Below are 20,260 nucleotides of genomic sequence, written 5' to 3'. Positions count from 1 at the left end.
AAAAAAAAAAAAAAAAAAAAAAAAAAAAACCACATCTTTAAAATTAGGATGAGTAAATATATAGACACAGCTTCCCTCTCTGTGACCGATAGTGTCAAAAAACCTTGCAAAGAATCAACAGCAACCAGGGGAAGAGAACATGGTGACCTGAGACTTCTCCCTTCTCTACAAAGGGATAGTTGCCAGTCTGGGTGCCGGGTGTTCTGAGAGCTTCAGCCATGGAGAATTCTGCTGAAGAACAGCAGCTGCTAAGCTAATTGGGTTCTAATTAGCCAGTCAAGAGATGATATGGACATCTACAGTCCCAAGAAAATTTTTAAAAAAGATTTGATCTCTTCCCATAACCCCCGTCTGCCTAGAACGACGGACCTGACTCAGTCTTGCCATTTCTTAGTGGCTCTTTTGCTCCTGGCACCCAAGCTAAGGATGGGGCTAAGGAAAGCCATTCTAAAGAGCTCACTGACCTGCTACCATCCTGGCCCTCATTCTAGTCCTCCAACTCATGAGAGTGGTTCTCACCTGGAGGCCTGTGGACTGGGGTGTTTTTCCATCAGATGGTCACAAAGCTGATTCCTTTTTATTCCTCAGTCTCAGCCCAAATGTCACTCTTTAAGGAAGCTTTTCCCTCTCACCCTAACGATGCTACCGATTCTCCCACTCTGACACTTTCTTCATAGCATACATCTTAATTACTTGTTTCACGTATACTAATTTTCTCCCCTGACTTGAATGTCCACTCCATGAGAACAGAGACTTCATCAATCTCGTTCACCCTTGTAGGCTCTGCATCGTGAGTTTTATCTGGCACACAGTATATACTTAATATATATATTTATTGCAAGAATAAATAAACAATAAGCAAATGATCAAGACTATCTGGTATAGAACCAGTGGGGAAGAGGTCACAGAATCTGTCACCTGTCAACGGCCACACTGTAGTCATTTCTTCCTCTCAATTCTCCCAGTGGGACGAAGGGTGAAGCTGCACGTGAATAGCTAAGCCACGAAGCAGAGCTACAGAGCACATGGTTTTTAAACTTCTGGGCTCTTAACAGAAAACCACTCTGAAATAAGTTGCAGGAGATTCATGAAATTCAAATACAAAGAAAAAAAAAGAACATATTTAGATGTCAGCAAGGTAGTTCTGCCAGCCTAATTATGCCCATGACATGTAATTGTGAACTGCCGAAAGACAAATGGGAAGCAAAGCATTTATTATACACACATACAGAGGTAAGACTAAGGTGTTAATTTTTAAGCAACTGTCATAAGCCTGGTTCTAGAATATTATTCCACTAACGTTACTGCTGTTATAACAAAGAATTTAAGTGTGATGATGAGCTCCTTTCATGTATTTCTTAAAACTAAGAAATTAGGCTTGCCAGTCAATCCCCAGCAAAGACTCTGAGAACAGAGGAGGACACAATGGAAATGTCAGAATATTAATTAAACCAACAGGAAGAGAGCTGTGTGTATGTCAAAGACGCATTTTAATGGCATGCATGTCTTCATATAGACATCATAGTAGTCAAGCCAAGAAATGTACACTTTATGGTTCCTGATATGGCAGATTCAGTCTTCATGGAAGGCAAAAACACAATGAAACAAAAACTGAAAGCCCACACACGCCCACTGAGGAAAGCACCTGAAAGGCAAACTAGTGACTTTTCTCAGAATCAGAACAGAATGAAAGTCTCTCTCCTCTGGAACAGGGATTCAGAAAAGGACTGGGGTAGGGGAGGGGGTCAGTTAGCAATGGCTCCTGTTATATTAAAAGGTGACAAAAATCATGAAGAAAAGTGTTGATAAATGTTCTAGTTACTGATATGTTTGAAAAGCATTCAAAATTCTAAAATATTATCTGTGTATTATTTACCTGATCAACTGATTTATCATTATCATACATTCAAGTTTTATAAATGTTTTTCCTCCACTTTACTGAAGTACCAGAATCAAGCTCAAAAACAGAATCAAAGAGACTTTTAAGTTTATTCATAAAAACTATAACATTTAAAATAGTGGAATCATTATTAATATTATCCAAAATTCTCAGAAATTCTTTAAAATGGTTAATTATAATTCACCCATTTTAGTTCATGTGGGAATGTTTAACGTCATTTGCCAAAAAAGAATACTGAAATGGTATAAAGTGGTATTCATTACGATTAAGACCTAATCACTAAAGAAGTCCAGAGGCATGGAATTGATGATCTTGCATATATGTTTATAAAACATGGACTAGAGAAAGAGCCATTTACTTTACCAAGAAGTCCTTTGATCTCTCAGCATATTATAACTAAGAGGACAATGGAGGTCTTTTTGGATGACTCCTCCTAGCCTTGAGGTTTCTCTATTCCTGTTCAGGGTATGAAGTTGACTTACAAAACCATCGCTTTTGTTCCAGCTTTGCTTTATAGAACCTCAAGCAAAGCCTCGACCATAAATAAAGCAGCAGGGCCCCAGTAGCCAGCTGAGTCATAAACCCCACTCAGCGGCATGTGGCCCAAGGTGTTGGGATCCTGACAGAGTCAAGCCAAGCAAGTGGAATCAATTGAAGTCAGAGTTTGGAAAAAACAGAGAGCTCCCCTTCCCTACCCCAACTGGCAGTGGGAGATACCACAATCCCCCTTCTACAGCTCTCATCCAGGGAATGGTAATAAGTCCAGGAAAACCTCTAGACCTGGGCAGACTTTACTTCCACAGTCTAAAAAGGAAGAAAAAAAATGGTATTTTACAACCAATCACAAATTCTGAATGTACGGTTCTCCTACTTTTAAGCATGAAAGCAGTTTTGTTGCTGCTAGGTTATTGTCACCATCATATTTTTCAACATTTGTGCCCAGGACCATTAGGCCTTATGGTACGTAGGCTTACTACTTTAAAATTACTGAGTTAAGCATGTTTAAATGTCACAAAAAGCAGCAAACACACGCCCTACCTGCTTGGGCATGCAAACTTGAAAAGAGAAGGTTTACAGAAGGGCCTGCAGGTCAGCTCATTCTGGTTCTGGCAGACTGATGTCAGGAAGGAGCTATAGAAAACAGAATCCTGTGCAGGAAAAACACTCCGCCTTTGGTTCCCTCAGGCTAGAACTTGGAACTGCTAGCAAACATGCCCTAAAAAGCTGCAATTCTCATAAAATGCTAAAAGCTCCCAAGTAAATATGGCCCCTCAAACCCATGTACAAATAAGAAACATTTAATGAACAACTCTTCCTTAACCAATCCCTCTACATAAATTAAGTCCAGCAGACTCTTCAAAAGGACAAAAGAAGCCCCCCATTATGACAAATTCTATATATAGACATCCAAGACAATTATATGATACACATAACAAAATATATATAATTATCCTAGTTTCTATATTTCCATTACCTTCATAAATATAGGATAAAAATCAGTCTAAATGACTTTCTCAGACCTCCTCAAGGATTAAGGCGAGCCAGCCAGTCTTTTTAAAGTCTATGTATGTAGTAAAGATCAAAAGCAAATGTTCTGGTCAATTCTTTTCTGCTCATGGTTTTACTAAGAATGTGCGCAGTTTTCAGGGAAAACACCACAAATGACAGCTGCTCAAAAGCATGGGAATTAATTGGCAGCAGGAATTTCCTTGACTAATGGGGAAAAACTTGAAGTCACATGTTTTGATGAGCTTATTTTTCCCATCCTTAGTCAAGCATATTCACTGCTAATGATTAAGATTTTCACCAAATAGAAACATAACCAAGTAAAATCTTGAATCCATTTCCTATCTTTTCTCAGTGGAACACAGATACCCATCACTGACTGAACAATGGCAATAATGAATAGATTTTAGCTTAAATAAATGCAAGGAGCCACACCAAGACACAATAGGGAAAGTGCACTTATTACATTAAAACATAGTAGCAAGTGACCTCCTCCAGCCCCCACAGTAAGCCATCTGCTTTGGGCTGTTTTTCTAGCAGTAGGGATGGATTTACACTGATCCATCCACAGTCTATCTGATACAGGGGCTCTCAAGTCATTGCCCTTGTGACCAGTGGTGAGAATGGACAAGACAGCTGGTCAGGATTAGGTAAGTAGCTTGTGGCCTTGGGACCAAGTCATGTTACTGTGCCCAGAGCCTGATGCTATAACCTTGGGCTCATTAGCATTATGCTGTCATCATCCAAGCTAACAGCCACTGATCAGCCGTGATCCCACATTCACCACTCTGGGGGCACTACGTCTTCTCAATCCCAGCAACGATGTAAGCCTTTTCTTTTCAACACAGTCTGAATGGAGCCCATGACACTCAAAGGCTCATGCACGAGGGAGTCTGCATTAAAATTGTCCCTCAAGGCAGCGATGAAGATGTCCAAGCATGAGCAACCACAGCCCTTCCACTCTAGTCAAAATGACAGCTCTGACAGAACTCAAGTAAAGCAAGACATAGTCAAAGAACTTCCCAAAACTAGGTACCCCAAGTGCCACAGTGGAACAACATACCTGGCCATCCCCAGACTTGGAAAGTTGGCAGGGACGATGAGAACATCCAGCCGAGAGAACGGGTGTGTTCCCAGAACAGAATGTGCTGCTGAGAGGCAAGGAGGGATCAGCCGCAGAAGGGTCTCTTGGCAGGCACCCTTGAGGCACACGGGGGCAAAGACCCGATAAGGAATGATCTCCTGGGCGGCAGCAGAAGCGTTCTGGAAGCGGCAGGGGTATTCCATGTGACTGCAAACACCAACATGCCTGGGAACAACACAATATAAATAGATGCACTTAAGGTAAACCATGTTTATTCTTCCTGCTGTGGAGGTGAGGCAATCTTGCAGATGTAGACAACTTTTAGGAGACCGAGGTTCAGACAGGCTCACAAGCAAAGACTGCTCATTTCAATTCTTGGCTTTACTGGCTCTGTAAAGCAGTGAAATTTTACAGGTCAAATACTTATTGATGTGTTTGAATCAACAGACTAGCTTCAATCTAAGATAAGTGAAAGCAGTAACATTTTGTTTTAGAATAAACTTTGTTCCGGAGGATTCAACAATTAGCCAGCCACCACGCATGGCTAATTTTGTATTTTTTAGTAGAGACGGGGCTTTAATATGTTGCAGGGGACTTTGTTGTGGGGGACTCAAAACAATAAAACTTCTCACCAAAATGCAAACAATTCCTGCCTTCAGTTAGGTGTTTTCAAGTATCACCATATGACCAATCTCCAAATTAGAGACAATTCATAACTCACAAAGGAAGGAGCAGTACACACAAATTAAATATCCAATTCTGGAATTACCTGGAATAAAAGACTTGGACTGAGGTGAAACCAGGAACCTAATGAAAGTTACAGGTTCAAACTCCTCAAAAGAACACAAACCATTTTACTGAATGGTGATCTAGATGTTCTTAACACGGCCCATCAAAAGCTGTTACTAAGGAATACAGAGGCCCTTTTGATAAAATATTTTCCAACCCACTTTCAGTACAAATTTAACTGAGCCAGCCTTTTAAGGAAACAGATCAGACCCCAGCTGCTTCATCTGACCACTGCCAGTTATTCCATCAAAGGCAGAACTGAAAGAAAATTCCTAGAACCTGAGTCACACGCCTCAAGAGAACTTATCTACTCAAAGCTACATCCAACGGTACTACATTTTTTCACCTGATAACATGTCTTTTATTCAAACATAATGAAAAACCCCTCTAATCTTAATTTATTTATTCATATTTATTTATTTATTTGAGATGGAGTCTAGCTCTGTCTCCCAGGCTGGAGTAGAGTGGCGTGATCTCGGCTCACTGCAACTTCCATCTCCTGGGTTCAAGTGAGTCTCCTCCCTCAGCCTCCCGAGTAGCTGGGATTATAGGCACACACCACCACGCCTGGCTAATTTTGTATGCTTTAGTAGAGACAGGGTTTTACCATGTTGGCCAGGCTGGTCTCAAGCTCCTGACCTCAGGTAATCCACCACCTTGGACTTACAAAGTGCTGGGATTATAGGCATGAACCACCGCACCCAGCATATTTTTATTATATTATTGGCCAGGCTGGACTGCAATGACAGGCTCATAGCTCACCGTAGGCTCCAACTCCTGGGCTCAAGCAATCCTCCCACCTCAGTCTCCTGAGTAGCTGGGACTATAGGTGTGTTGCCTTGCCACATCCAGCTTTATTTTTTTTTCTAAGAGATGGAGTCTGGAGATGGGGTCTCCTTTTGTAACCCAGAGTGGTCTCAAACTTCTTGTATCAAATGATCCTCCTGCCTTGGCCTCCCAAAGTGCTGGAATCACAGGCATGAACCACTGCACCCAGCCAGTTCTAACTGCAGGTGCTCACTTGACTCACAGTGAATACTGAAAAATCTTAAGACGCTGGTATGTCCCAATATGGGCAGAATGCAACAATAATTCCTCTCCAAATTTATTAAGTACCTTTCACTTACCCAAGGCCAGCGCTCAGGAGACCAGTGTGGCTAGGTACAGATAAGTCTCACTTTCTAGCAGCATGGTACACAGAACACAGCTTCCAGCACCCAAAGGCATTCACCACAGTGGAGAGTAAGAAAATGGGTGGAGACCCATAAAAACTTGTCAGATGAAGGTGACATGAAGGACAGAATTCTTGACACTGAATTCTGGCCAAAGTCTCTGGATTGATAACCTTACTTTGTGGAGAGAGTGAGTCAAAGTGCCTGTTGGTGGACATTTAACTAAAAAAGGCTGCAATGCCCACCTAATGACAAGTACCGTGCTGGTGTATGAATGCAGTCAAAGGTCTCCCAAAGTAAAAAAGGCCATTTATTAAATTAACCACCACGATGTCTTTTTCCCATTATCTACACAAATATATAATGTGCTCAGTAATTTCAGTTCATATAGTCTCTATTGTAAAGCTTTCAAAGTATGTTAAACAACAGAAACTGGAGATGTGCAAGCATCTTCTGGACAAAGCTGGGGCCTAAGTTTAAATTATATCTACCATAGCACAATTTTGCAGAAGGTCATTCTAATGGCCTCTCTAAACACACGACGGGGAAAGATTATTTCTTGCTGCCAGGAACCCTAAAGTTAGAGAATACTGAGGTAGCCAAGGATACACCCAAAAGTGTTTGGCCTGATGACTTTCTGATGATCACATACAACCTAAACCTGAGAGAGAATATTCCATCTCCATGGTAAGTTCTCTCATATCCTTTTCCAATCAGGAACAAGGTGAGTTAGAGTCTCTCTGGGCATACAAGGCACTAGCTCAGATGATGAAAATGATTCTAGTTGTGTGAATTAGTACCATTATAATCAAAGCTTGGGGGAAAATCCAGGACTTTAATGCAGTCAAGCTCTGACCAGGTGAGAAGAGTAGGCTCCCACAGAGGAAATGGAAATGGCATCAGGGAAGCCACTCCTGGGGTTTCGCGTAGGGATCAAGAAACCTGGGCTTCGGTGTCTTCTCGGACTGGCTCTTTGTGACCAAGGCAGGCAACCTGGTATCTGGGGCCTCTTTTTCCCCAACTTTAACATGGTCACCAGGCTGGAGTGTAGTGACGCAATCTCAGCTCACTGCAACTTCTGTCTCCCAATTCAAGAGGTTCTGCCTCAGTCTCCTTAGCAGCTGGGATTATAGACACGCATCATTATGCCCAGTTAATTTTTGTATTTTTAGTAGAGACAGTTTCACCGTATTAGCCAGGATGGTCTCGATCTCCTGACCTCGCAATCCACCTGCCTTGGCCTCCCAAAGTGCTGGGAATAAAGGCGTGAACCACCCGCCCAGCCGATTCTGTACTTCTACAAAGTAATGGTCTTCCACAGACACAGCACCAACTCAAAAATGCTGCACTTTCTATCAAAGCAACTTTTCATATACTTTACAACTCTAAGCCCTGTTACCACCAGATTCTTCTTTCAAATAATCAGTCTCCATGCATTTTCTTCTTTGTAGTGCCCATTTTCCATGCCTTTAATCATTTTTGCTAAGTTCCTCTGGACTTTATCCAAGTTTCTGTGTCGTGCTTAAACAGTATGGCCCCCACAAAGGCCTCAAGAGGTTAAAGCAACATAACACAAAGATTCCCCTGTAGCTGAAGAAGGTTATATGACAGCTGAATAAAATTAATAAACTTTCAACAGCTTATCTGAGTACCTTATAATCAGTGTATTTACTAAAATGCTCACTCAGAGTGGCTGGAGCATGTGTGAAAGTGGGGCAGGAAGAGGGAATGTTCTTACTATAATGTCACCCACATGAACACTGATCATAAGTTCAGTGACCAACGCTTTGGCCAAACTTCTGGAACCCAGATGAACACTTTAGGCAAATGAAAACCTGTGGTATAGCAGGCCCCTGTGAAAGTTGGATTTACATGAATTTGACTGGTGGTCTTAGGAAGGTTTGAAGTAGAATGGGTGCTGGGTAAGACAAAAGGGACCAGATGTGAACATAACCAAAAACACCACTGTGACTGGCACTTCAGAGCACCTTTGTTGGCAAATTTTGCATGAAGTCAGAAATGTAATGGATGAAAACACAAAGCCACTTTCCAGTAACTAAAGACAGCACACCTGAAGCACACGGCCAGGGCAGGACTCAGCGAATGTAAGCTATGCTTTTATCAGCAGTATATTCCTGATGGACGAGCATACTGATAAAGGAGGGGAGAACTTAATCATAGCTTATTACACCTGGAAGGGAGCATGGGAGGAATCCCGTTCACTGGGCCTCACAGTCCCATAAAAAGACGCGCTTCCCTAGGGTGGCACCCCTCATCTCTCACCCCAGCGTACCTGACTGGCTTGGTCACTTCAGGCTTTCTCTTTTGAATCTGCTTGCCCACAGAGGGTGCACTTTTGGGCCCGTTCTTGCCATGTGTCAGGCGGACTCTGCATCTGTGTTGCGGATGCCAGCAGCAGTCCAGCTGGGCTGGGAACTGGGTGGGTAAATTTGTCTCATTTGGAAGTGGAGTCTCAGAAAGCCCACTGAGACCATGCACCTGAGCACTCCTTCAGTCCAGCTTCCGTCAATAATAAAACCTTTATTTTTATCTCCTTTGTCTGTTCCTCAACTGGTGAACTTAGGAGGACAAGAGAGGAGTTGTACCTGCTTCTTCCCCTAAAGCCCAACAAGAATTTTAGACACCATCTCTTCCCGGAATCTTCATTTGATTTGACCATTTCTTCCTCCTTTCAGAATAGTGATGCAAGAAAACCAAGAAGCCATTTAAGTTGCTTCTGAGCAGGAAGGAGAGAGCACAGAGTCAGTGGTTGCTGCCCACTCTCCAACCCCACATCTCTTTGCAATATGGCTAGAAGGGCAAAATGACAAATTTCTGTCTTTGCCTTCCCCTAGCCTTCCAAAGGCACACATTTTCCAACTGCACAGCTCCTCCAACAATCAATCAATCAATGCCTTAGATGAAAAAGAGTACTTCTTCTCTATCAAGAATTTGAGAACCCACGGACAAAGCCCTCATTCTACAGATAAGGAAAAGTATAGCTTTGTCCAAAGAGCCACACCCAACTTGCAAGAATGTCACTTTCAGGCCCAAAGGCCTTGCTCTCCACTTCTGTTTTCTGTTCCAACATGACACACTCCATTGAATAACAGTAGCTCAAATCATGGCAGCGAATCTCAGGATAGGAAGGTGGATCAAACTCCAGGTGAGGCATTCATGGTACACATAGTTTTTTTTAAGTCTCCAGGTAAGACTCTGACTCACCTCTCTCTGGGGTCAGGCCTGGATATAAATCCAGCTTTTGCTACTTACAGTACTTACTATCTGAGCTTCGATATCCTTATCTATAAAATAGGAATAATAATCTATCCAATCTGTTTTGCAGGCTTATCTTCAGGACTAAATGAGATGATATTTAGACCAAGACTTTCTCTGACTTCGAATACCCAATGGCTACTGTATCAATTCAGAACAGGCCAGGCCATGCTGTTAACAAACAACCCTGGTGTTTCAGTGGCTCAACACAAAACAGTGTACCAGGTCCACTGTAGACCTAAGTGACTCTCCAGAGTAACTGTCATCCTCACCCATAAATTCAGGCCATCTGAAATTACAAAACAAAGCCTTACTCTGTGATCCCACTGCAGGGAAGAGAGCACAGGAGGATCTCACATGAAATTAAAGTTCCCACGTGAAGGTAGAATATGTCACTTCTGCCCACAATTCCCTTCTTCCCTCAAGAATACAGAAGTAAGGCCGGGCGCGGTGGCTCACACTTATAATCCCAGCACTTTGGGAGGCCAAGGCGGGTGGATCATGAGGTCAAGAGATCGAGACCATCCTGGTCAACATGGTGAAACCCCCTCCCTACTAAAAATACAAAAAATTAGCTGGGCATGATGGCGCGTGCCTGTAATCCTACCTACTCAGGAGGCTGAGGCAGGAGAATTTCCTGAACCCAGGAGGTGGAGGTTACGGTGAGCCGAGATCGCGCCATTGCACTCCAGCCCGGGTAACAAGAGCGAAACTCCATCTCAAAAAAAAAAAACAAAAACAAAAAAAAACAAACAAAAAGAATACAGAAGTAAAATCTAATATGCAATTTAGGATGTTCATATAGCTCAGGAAAGACAGCCCAAAATAGGCAAGGTACTGAACAAGAAGTGGAAATTACCTCCCTTCTGCCAGAAAAAGCAAAATGCAGGCAATATGTGCCCATCCAAAGAGAGAGCACATAGTTTCATCTCTGAAAGATGAAGACGAATGGCCACAGTTACTGTGGTACTAGTAAAAGCAACATGGTAAAATAAAACCAACACAAAAGAAATCTGCATTGCGGTATATCTTAGCAGGTTTTCAAGGAGTAACTAACCATCTGTACCATTACTCCGGGCTTTCTCCACCAGAAGATACTGACCTAGCGACTTTCTGTAAATAAGAAAAATGATTCAACTGAGCTGGGTATAAAATCCTAGGAATGAAGCACGATGCATGCACTGTGCATCTTCTGGGTGTCTCCTTTCTCCCTCTTTTGGCTCTCAAAGCTAGAAACCATTGAGCATCTAGACAGGCTGCCAGTAAATATCCAATGGCCTATACTAATTTTTTAAAACATCAAAATGATTTTATCTGGTTCATACTTAAAAAAGAAGAAATCGCTACTGATGTTAACAAAGCCCTGACCAAGCAGGATTCCCTGAATCCAGGGGTTTTATGTCAGATTCCCTGTGTCTTATGCTCCTAAAGAGGCGACCTGCCCCACTGAGGGAGGTGCTCTCCCTACAGTGCACTGCTAACAGCAGAGTAGCATAGAAAGTAATCCATCAGAAGCTAGGTGATTTATTTTTATTCCTTTTTTTTTTTTTTTTTTGAGACAGGGTCTTGCCCTGTCTCCAAGGCTGGGGTGCAGTGGCGCAATCTCGGCTCACTGAAACCTCCGCCTCCTGGGTTCAAGAGATTCTCCTGCTTCAGCCTCTTGAGTAGCTGGGATTATAGGCACCTGCCACCACGCCCAGCTAATTTTTTGTATTTTTTAGTAGAGACAGGGTTTCGCCATGTTGGCCAGGCTGGTCTCAAACTCCTGACCTCAAGTGATCCACCCACCTTGGCCTCCCAAAGTGCTGTGATTACAGGTGTGAGCCACCATGCCCAGCCCCAAAGTTATGTTTTTGATCAGATAAGCACTGAAAACCAAAGTTAAAAGGTATAAGAGGAGAGGAGACGTTGAGGATTCCTTGAATTTAGCCAAACACATATAAATATTTTAGCAGACTTCACTGGATTTCCTCTCTCTCTTTCTGCATAAATAATATGCTTACATCTCTTCCTCTCAACTCTCTTTCCTTTTTTTCTTTTTTCTTTTTTGTCAAGAGTCTTGCTCTGTCGCCCAGAACTAGAGTGCAATGGCATGATCTCTGCTCACTGCAACCTCCGCCTCCCGGGTTCAAGCAATTCTCCCGTGTCAGCCTCCTGAGTAGGTGGGATTACAGGTGCCCACCCCTACACCTGGCTAATTTTTGTATTTTTAGTAGAGATGGGGTTTCACCATGTTGGCCAGGCTGGTTTCGAACTCCTGACCTCCAGTGATCCACCCGCCTCGGCTTCCCTAAGTGCTGGGATTGTAGGCATGAGCCACAGCACTCAGCCTCTCTTTGCTTTCTAATAGGGCTTTTCCTATTTTGGTTTAGCTTCTCAGCAGGAATGACTCACATTCCCAGTGCTTGGAAGAAATGCATCATACCACTCCCTCAAGTGTTGTTGTTTTTTCTCTTTCCCAGCAAGTTCCCAAACACAAACCTGAAGTCGGCCTCAGAAGGTGACAAGGGTCTCTCTGTTGCCAAATCATTTGATGAGCATGTCTCCAGCTTCATTTCTGTCCAGCATCCCACTGCAATTGTGAAGGTGGAGGCCGGCATTGGCATAGTTACATAGTAATACCAGCTTGAGCACCCTATAAACAGGAAGAGAAAAACCGTAATAAGGACAATATATGGCTCTGGACCCTGCTGTGTATTTCTTCTCTTGAGGCATGTGAAGAGCTTTTGTGATAAGCTGGTAAGAGCCAACTCTTGGAGGTCGGTCACATCAGCAGAAGAAGGGGCACTATTCCAGGTCTCAGGAAAGACCAGGTCTCAGGAGGGATGATGGCTTCAAGGCAGCCAGGAAGGTCTGGGTCTCTTCCACGTGAGGATGGTAGTGCAGGGGTTCCCTCACAGCTGTAAACACAGAAGGCCACAGGCTGTATGCTCCTACAGAGACAGAATATGTCTCATTCATCCTTATTGCTGAACACAGTATTTAGCATTAAAAAAAATGCTCAATTGATACCTGTTGAATGCGTGGAGGAGTGAGCAAAGCCATGATTGCTTTGCACGGTAACTAAACTATCTTGTCCAAATTTAACTCAAGTCAATATAAAATGGATATAGCAGAAAACACATGAGACTAGGGAAGGGAGACACTTGGGTTTTCATCCCAACTCTGAAATTAATTATCTATGGAAGTCCAGGTGTTACTTTTAGTCCCTTTTACCTGTTTAGCTGGTCTTCCACTCCTTGCTGAGCAGATGAAAAGCAGGTGTAGAGGTTTAATGGAGCCGAGGACTCCTAGTTTGTAACAGGGCTGGAATTAGAGCTGGGGAGGGTGTATTCTCCACTTGGTCCAAACCTTAGGGGCTTTTTATCAAAGTTATAAATGGCTGATAACTTGTAACACTATACTTCCCTCATTTATAAGATGCAAAAATAATTTTAATGTTTCTGAAATCTGAATGTGTCATACACCTGATTTAACATAGTATTTTTTTCTGAGCATCTGCTATAATCGTGTGTCTTAAGGGGAATTGATTTTTTTTTTAACTTTTATTTTAGGATCGGGGTACAGGTGTAAGTTTGTTATATAGCTAAATTGTATCATGAGGCAGGGTGGAGGGAGGTTTAGTGTATAGATTATTTCATCACCCAGGTAACAAGCATCGTACCTGATAGGCAGTTTTTCTTTTTTGAGACAGGGTCTTGCTTTGTTGCTCAGGTTGGAGTGCAGTGGCATGATCACAGTTTACTGTGGTCTCAACCTCTTGGATACCCAATATCCAATGTCTCAAGTGATTCTCCCACCTCCCAAGTATCTGGGACTACAGGTATGTGCCACCACATCCAGCTTAATTTTTTTTTTTAAAAAGAGCCTCACTATGTTGCTGAGGCTTGTCTTGAAATCCTGGGCTCAAGCAATCCTCCCACCTTGGCCTCCTGAAGTACTGGGGTTACAGGCATGAGCTGCCATGCCCAGTCTGATAGGTAGTTTTTCTGTCCTCACCCTCCTCCCACCCTCGACCCTCAGGTAGGCCCTGGTGTCTGTTGTTCCCTTCTTTGTATCCACGTATACTCAATGTTTGCCTCCCACTTATAAATGAGAACACGCAATATTTGGTTTTCTGATGCTGCCTTAGTTCACTGAGGATAATGACCTCCAGCCCCATCCATCTTGCTGCAAAGGATATGATCTCAATCTTTTTTATGACTGCATAGTATTCCGTGGCATATATGTACCACATTTTCTTTATTCAGTCTATCATCAATGGGCTTAAGTTGATGCAATGTCTTTGCTACTGAATATCACCTTATATTATGGAACACATTTCTCTACTCCTCATGTTCCCACAGGGGACTTTATATTGACTTTAACTTCTGCTACAGTAACATCTTTCAGTCCCTTCACAAACTCCTTTATAGGAGCTATCATTCTTTTTCTTGCTTTAAGTTTTAGAGGGTTAAACACATTTGACATCCAATCGCTGACCAAATTGGCCTGTGGTTGTCCAGTTTGGTCTGTGATTGGAAGTCAAATTCAGAGTTGAAATATTAACATGCCTCTTCTGGCCTAACATGACATTCTTTAAAGTGCTTTACCAGTAAAAACCAATAAAAGAGGTTAGATTTTGATCTCTATGTGCATGGTTCCCTTGTCTATCTTGAAACAAATTCTGAACTCAGGAAAGTAGGACTTAGTAAAAAATAAATAATATTTCTGGTGAGCTTCAAGTTTGGAAGTCACGAGGGGACTTACTTGAAGGAGAGATACAGAAGGACGTGCTCAGAACTGCTGGAAACCCACCAGAGTCAGCCATTCTCTCCAACTTGCCTGGAAGCTGCATCCTGCTTCTGGAACCAGAATGGCCACTCTGGAAATCCCTCTCTTTGTAACTGACTAAAAAGTTGAAGGTAGGCCAGGTGCAGTGGTTCATACCTGTAAGACCAGCACTCTGGGAGGCCGAAGTGAAGTGATCACTTGAGGTCAGGTGTTTGAGACCAGCCTGGGCAACATGGTGAAACCCCATCTCTACTAAAAACAAAAAAATTAGCCAGGTGTGTGTGGCATGTGCCTGTAATCCCAGCTACTCAGGAGGCTGAAGCAGGAGAATCCCTTGAACCTGGGAGGCAGAGGTTGTGGCGAGCCAAGATCGCAACACTGCACTCCAGCCTGGGTGAGACTCGGTCTCCAAAAAAAAAAAAAAGAAGAAGAGAAGTTGAAGGCATACTCCTCCTTAAAGAGACAATCGAACCCAGTGATGTTGAAGCCAATCCAGTGATAGCTTCTGCTGGGCATGAAGCAAAACCACAGCCTTAAAGAGAATCACTGCTCTGATTCCAAGCCAGTAAGAAGGACGTAGGGACAGTCACAGATGTCTTGAAGAAAGAGTGGCATGGATATGATATGACCGGTGATACAGACTCCATCTCTCTCATTTTTCTGTCTTCCTATAACTACCTACGTTCCCTCCAACCCGATGCCTCCCATGACTGCTCCATGAAAACTTTCATTTTTTACTGGAAACACAGTGAGAGGTGGAGCAGGCAGAAAGGAGTGTGCAGATGGGAGAAGAAGAAGGAAGTTCTGGGCAAGGAACTAAATCTTTCGAGAGGCCCTCGTTTAAAAAAGGAATCCTAAACAAATACATTTTCTCAATCAAAGGGCTGTAGACTGTCATACTTTCTCTGAAGTACATTTTAGAGTTTAACTAAGAACCATTAGAAGTTCCTTTTTAAAAATTCAGACCCTTGGCAGTTCAGTAAATAAGCAGAAATGGTGAGGCTTTCAGGTAAAAATGGAAGTTTAAATGTATGAGGCAGAGGCCACCTTTGCTTCCTCCCAAACTCCATTCAGGTAGAGTAAAAGAATTTCTTTTCTTTTCTTTTTTTTTTTTTTTTTTTTTTTGAGACGGAGTTTCACTCGTGTTACCCAGGCTGGAGTGCAATGGCGCGATCTCGGCTCACCGCAACCTCCGCCTCCTGGGTTCAGGCAATTCTCCTGCCTCAGCCTCCTGAGTAGCTGGGATTACAGGCACGCACCACCATGCCCAGCTAATTTTTTGTATTTTTAGTAGAGACGGGGTTTCACCATGTTGACCAGGATGGTCTCGATCTCTTGACCTCGTGATCCACCCGCCTCGGCCTCCCAAAGTGCTGGGATTTACAGGCTTGAGCCACCGCGCCCGGCCAAGAATTTCTTTTCTAAAGACACGAACCAACAACGACAGAGAGAATAAAGCAGGAGACCACTGCAGCAGAATATTGGAAGCTAGAATGCAGATGGAAGCGTGGCAAATGACACAGCAGACCTGAATCCTAAGTTGGCGGTGGGGAAAGGTAAGACCCACCTCATTTTACCCTTTAGAAGCTCCAAAAGGCAATCCTAAACTAAGCAGGACCAGGTGCACATCTAAGAAGTGGTCGATCTGTAGAGAGTCTCCCCAACCCTGCACATCTGGGCTATTTGTCCATCCCACATACTCCTCAACAAATTTATTTTCTAGAAAAGTAAAAGGAGGGCCACTGAACTGGCAGGTGTGGGGATGGAGAAGAAATGGCAGTTGAAGGCGAGTGAATGGAATTAGATGAATACATGCTCATAGGACCCTTATTTGGTTCCAGAAGGCTGGCAGCCAGGCTTTCACTCTCTAAGAAACAGACTGAAAGAAGGGGGCCAGCCTAAGAAATCAGTCTGTGGTGAAGCTGATGGTTGACAAGGCCTCCAAATGCATTCACAGCTTCCAATTCGTATTTCAGTCCCCTGCTCCTAAATGCTTGCATGCAAACTTCCAGGCATCTTTAGAAAGCCTCTAATGCAAAATCAAGATCCAAAAGGACAAGCAAATGAGAAAACAAAAAAGAGAAACAAAGAATAAGACCATTATCAACTCCATCCAAGAAAAAAATTAACATGTATAGAAATAATAATGTAGTCACAGTTTTGCTACAAGCCTCAGCTCTTAAAAACACACACAAATATAACGATATAAACGAAGGCTGGATGCAGTGGCTAGCCTGTGTGATCCTAGCACTTTGGAAGGCCTAGGTGGGAGGATCACATAAGATCAGTAGTTTGAGACCAGCCTGGGCAATACAGGGAGATCCCATCTCTACAAAAAAATTTTTTTTAATTAGCCACGTGCATTGGTGGTGCATGCCTGTGATCCCACCTACTCAGGAGGCTGAGGTAGGAGGATCACTTGGGTCCAGGAGGTTAGGCTGCAGTGAGCTGTGATCATACCACTGCACTCCAGCCTGGACGACACAGCAAGACCCTATGTCAAAGCAATAATATAAATGAAGAACACTGGTCCTATCAACATTATGATATTAATTACATTGAGAAGACAGGATTTTAGGAAGGGGGCCTGTGTTTGACGGAGTTGGGGGAGGGAAGAAGACAGCTAAATCCTTACCTGCCATAGTGGGAAGACCAACTCCGAACAATAAAGTGTCTTATTGAAGGACAGGCAGGTAAATATCAAGTAATCAGGTAAAAGAGGTGAAAGTGGTTACTTCTAAAAAGCAGGAAAAATGGAGGAAGAGAGATTGCAAAGAACTGCTGCTTGGGAAAACCCATCAGAATTATTTGACTCTTTAAATATTACATCTTTAATACAAAATAATTGAACTAATCAATTAGTTAAAAGGGAATCTTAAGAGAAAAAGAATAACACATCTGGTACTGAGGTACTATTAAAATGATGAAATATAACTCAGAAGAAAGAGGCAATTTAGAGATAAGGAGCAGGCACCAGCCTATTAAGAAATCCTTTTAAGAATGAAACACTGTGTACAACAGGCTTTCTCCCTACATTCCACTTTGAATTTTTGACCTGATTTTCTTGCTGCTGGTCTGGTTTTTGTACCATCCACCTAGTCCACGGGCAAGATGATACTTGTGGAAACAGCAGAAACTGAAACTACTTCCAAGAGAAAACACTGCTAATGGAGTAAGAGGTATTTTTGTTAGATCCCTGCACAAGGTCAACAGGACTCCATACAGAGTGCCCAATGCCATCACAGCCCAGCACCTTGATCAGAATGTCTATACCCTCGAGGTAACATGGGGAGGACACCAAAAGTCACAGGGGGACGTGGCAGGGGAGAAAAATGGAGACTAGCAATTAAACAGTCAAAAACCTTAAATGACCCAGAGTTTAGGAGTGAGATAGCAATAGTGATAACAGAACCTGAAGTGAGTCCAATAAAAATATTTTAAAACTGTCATTGTTGTCTTGCAGTCTTCTCTGACGTTCAATAATGGAAATAAAATAATTTTTTAAAAATATCACCCAAACTCATATTTTAAGTGCTCAAGATGATTTCCTCCTACACAGCACAGAAGTTTGTTTGTTTGTTTTACTTTCTTAGATTCCTAAAGTTCCTCTACTTAGTGGAGGGACTCACTGGAACTCACTCCTCATTTGGAATCAACTGTTTGATTGATTCAGACTTCAAGCATTTAAAAGCAAAAAAGTTTTCTTGGCTACCAAGTGACAGTCAAATCGGGGCAGATCAATTGGCTGGGCCAAATAAGAACCAGCCAGAAAACCAATTCCCAGAGACCCTGGTCAAACTCTTCTGAAAAGCTTCTCACTGGAGTCTGGCCCTGGGCTTCTTGCCTGGTTCCTGGTTGAATGCTGGAGCCCATGCTGAGATCACCGAGTGCTGCCCGTGCCCTGGAGAAGGTTTTCATTAGTTCCTTGCTATGAGGACGTTTCTAGTATCCTCATTTGGAAGAAAAGTATCTTTTGAGTTGTCTGTTCATAGATTATTTCAATATGCCCAATCTGGCATGAGGACTGCCCACTGCCATAGGGAATAACACCTAACCTCATCTTTCAATCAGCCTACAAAAAAGCAAAGAATAAGGTGGAAATACTGCTCCAGAAAGCAGAGCATGCATTCCCAAGACAAAGATAAATATTTTCAGGATTGTCTATTGTGTGGAATAATAGACAATCTCTGCCTTTCAAGAGAATTAATGAAAGTTTACTGCTTTGGGATATGTCCATTCACCGAGTTCCACCTCTGGAATCTGACAGCTGGGGTTCGATTCCCTGCTCTGTATTTACCAGTTTGAGCATATCATTTAATCTCTCTAATACATCAGTTTCCTCATGTATAATAAGAGAATGATCATAGTATCTTGTTGTGAGGATTAAGTTAGGATTAAATTAGAGAATCTACAGAATGATCACTAGGCATAATAACTGGCACAAAGTAAGTGTTCAAGAAATGTCAGCTCTTGTCATCTGTTGTCGTAGTCTTCATCATTTGCAAGCTCTCAGCTTTACAGCTGCCTACCCTTGATGCTCAGGCTGATTTTCTGAAGGCAGAGGCAAAGAATGCTGAAGGTATGGCTGCCACATGTGTACTGAAAACCAAGACCTGATGAGGCCCACATATGGGCTTTAAGGTTGGATGGCATTAAAACACGGTCCACACAAAGCGATCCATTTAAAGGAGAACGACAACCTAAAGGGGGCATCCTGTATGACTTCATATAGAATGGGCCATTTGGAGACTATTTAAATGGTGTTTACTTTAAATGAGCCATCCTTGATGAAACAGACAGTGAATGCCTTCATTTTCCTTTTGATTCAATCCACTTGCACTAGGCTCCCTTTGCTACACCAGCTGCAAAACAAAGAGAACACGCTGTACTTGAATTAACCCAGAATTTTTCCTCTGCAGAGGCCAGAAACCTATCATGCCACTGGATGATTTCACAGCCAGGCTGGGATTCATTAGCAAGACTAACAGAGAGGGGTGGTAGGAAGGGATGCAGAGGAAAACAGCACTCCCTAACTGCAGCACAAGCTGCCACCCAACTTGCCCTTCCTTCTGGACAGATTCTGTAAAGCTGGACTTCAGACTCCTTACTTTCTCCTATTAGACTCTATTTAGGGGGAGAACCCCTCATACATCAATTGTCTCACTAGAAAGATACACGTATCACATGACATATTGACAATAACAGCTGTTACAAGATCCAAATAGACATCTTCATCTCCACAACAGCACTGAAATTTTCCTTAAAGATGACTGTGCTTTTTACAGGTAAAAAAGAACTTTAAATGGATCAATTTTCACATCACAAGACACAGTTTAAAATTCAGTTTTGGGCTGGGCACAGTGACTCACGCCTCTAATCCCAACACTTTGAGAGGCCAAGGCGAATGGATCACCTGAGATCCAGAGTTCAAGGCCAGCCGGGTCAATATGGTGAAACCCTGTCTCTACTAAAAATACAAAAAATTAGCCAGGTGTGGTGGCAGGCACCTGTAATAATATCAACTCAGGAGGCTGAGGCAGGAGAATCACTTAAACCCAAGAGGCAGAGGTGGCAGTGAGCCGAGATGGTGCCACTGCACTCCAGCCTGGGTGACAAAGTGAGAGACTCCGTATCCAAAATAAAAAATAAAAAAATAAAATATACTTTTGAAAATAAGTATCATAAAGAGTGTTAAAACAGTTATCTTAATTATTTTTTCACTGACTATTCTAAAAACTGTCCAATGAATAGTTTTGAAGA

At 42.7% G+C, this 20,260-nt stretch overlaps 1 protein-coding gene across 19 annotated transcripts in view; it reads right to left on the bottom strand.

Annotated features, from left to right (window-relative positions):
- Positions 1-20,260, bottom strand: part of AOPEP (aminopeptidase O (putative)) — a 377,149-nt gene that overhangs the window by 293,500 nt on the left and 63,389 nt on the right. For all 19 annotated transcript variants that reach the window (XR_004264993.1, XR_004264994.1, XR_004264996.1 and 16 more), the window contains exons 4-5: positions 12,209-12,362; positions 4,470-4,715 (exon numbers count right to left, since the gene is read on the bottom strand). Coding sequence is in view for 16 of the 19 variants with exons in the window: in XM_032266392.1 (XP_032122283.1) it covers positions 4,470-4,715; positions 12,209-12,362 (400 nt within the window). In the remaining 3 variants the exon portion in view is untranslated. The remainder of the gene's footprint in view (positions 1-4,469; positions 4,716-12,208; positions 12,363-20,260) is intronic.

The sequence above is a fragment of the Sapajus apella genome, unplaced genomic scaffold, assembly GCF_009761245.1.
Source record: "Sapajus apella isolate SASKATOON/1434 unplaced genomic scaffold, GSC_monkey_1.0 scaffold158, whole genome shotgun sequence".
NCBI classification, from domain to species: domain Eukaryota; kingdom Metazoa; phylum Chordata; class Mammalia; order Primates; family Cebidae; genus Sapajus; species Sapajus apella.
Note: the sequence above shows the minus strand (reverse complement) of the source record. Positions and strands in the feature narration are given on the sequence as shown.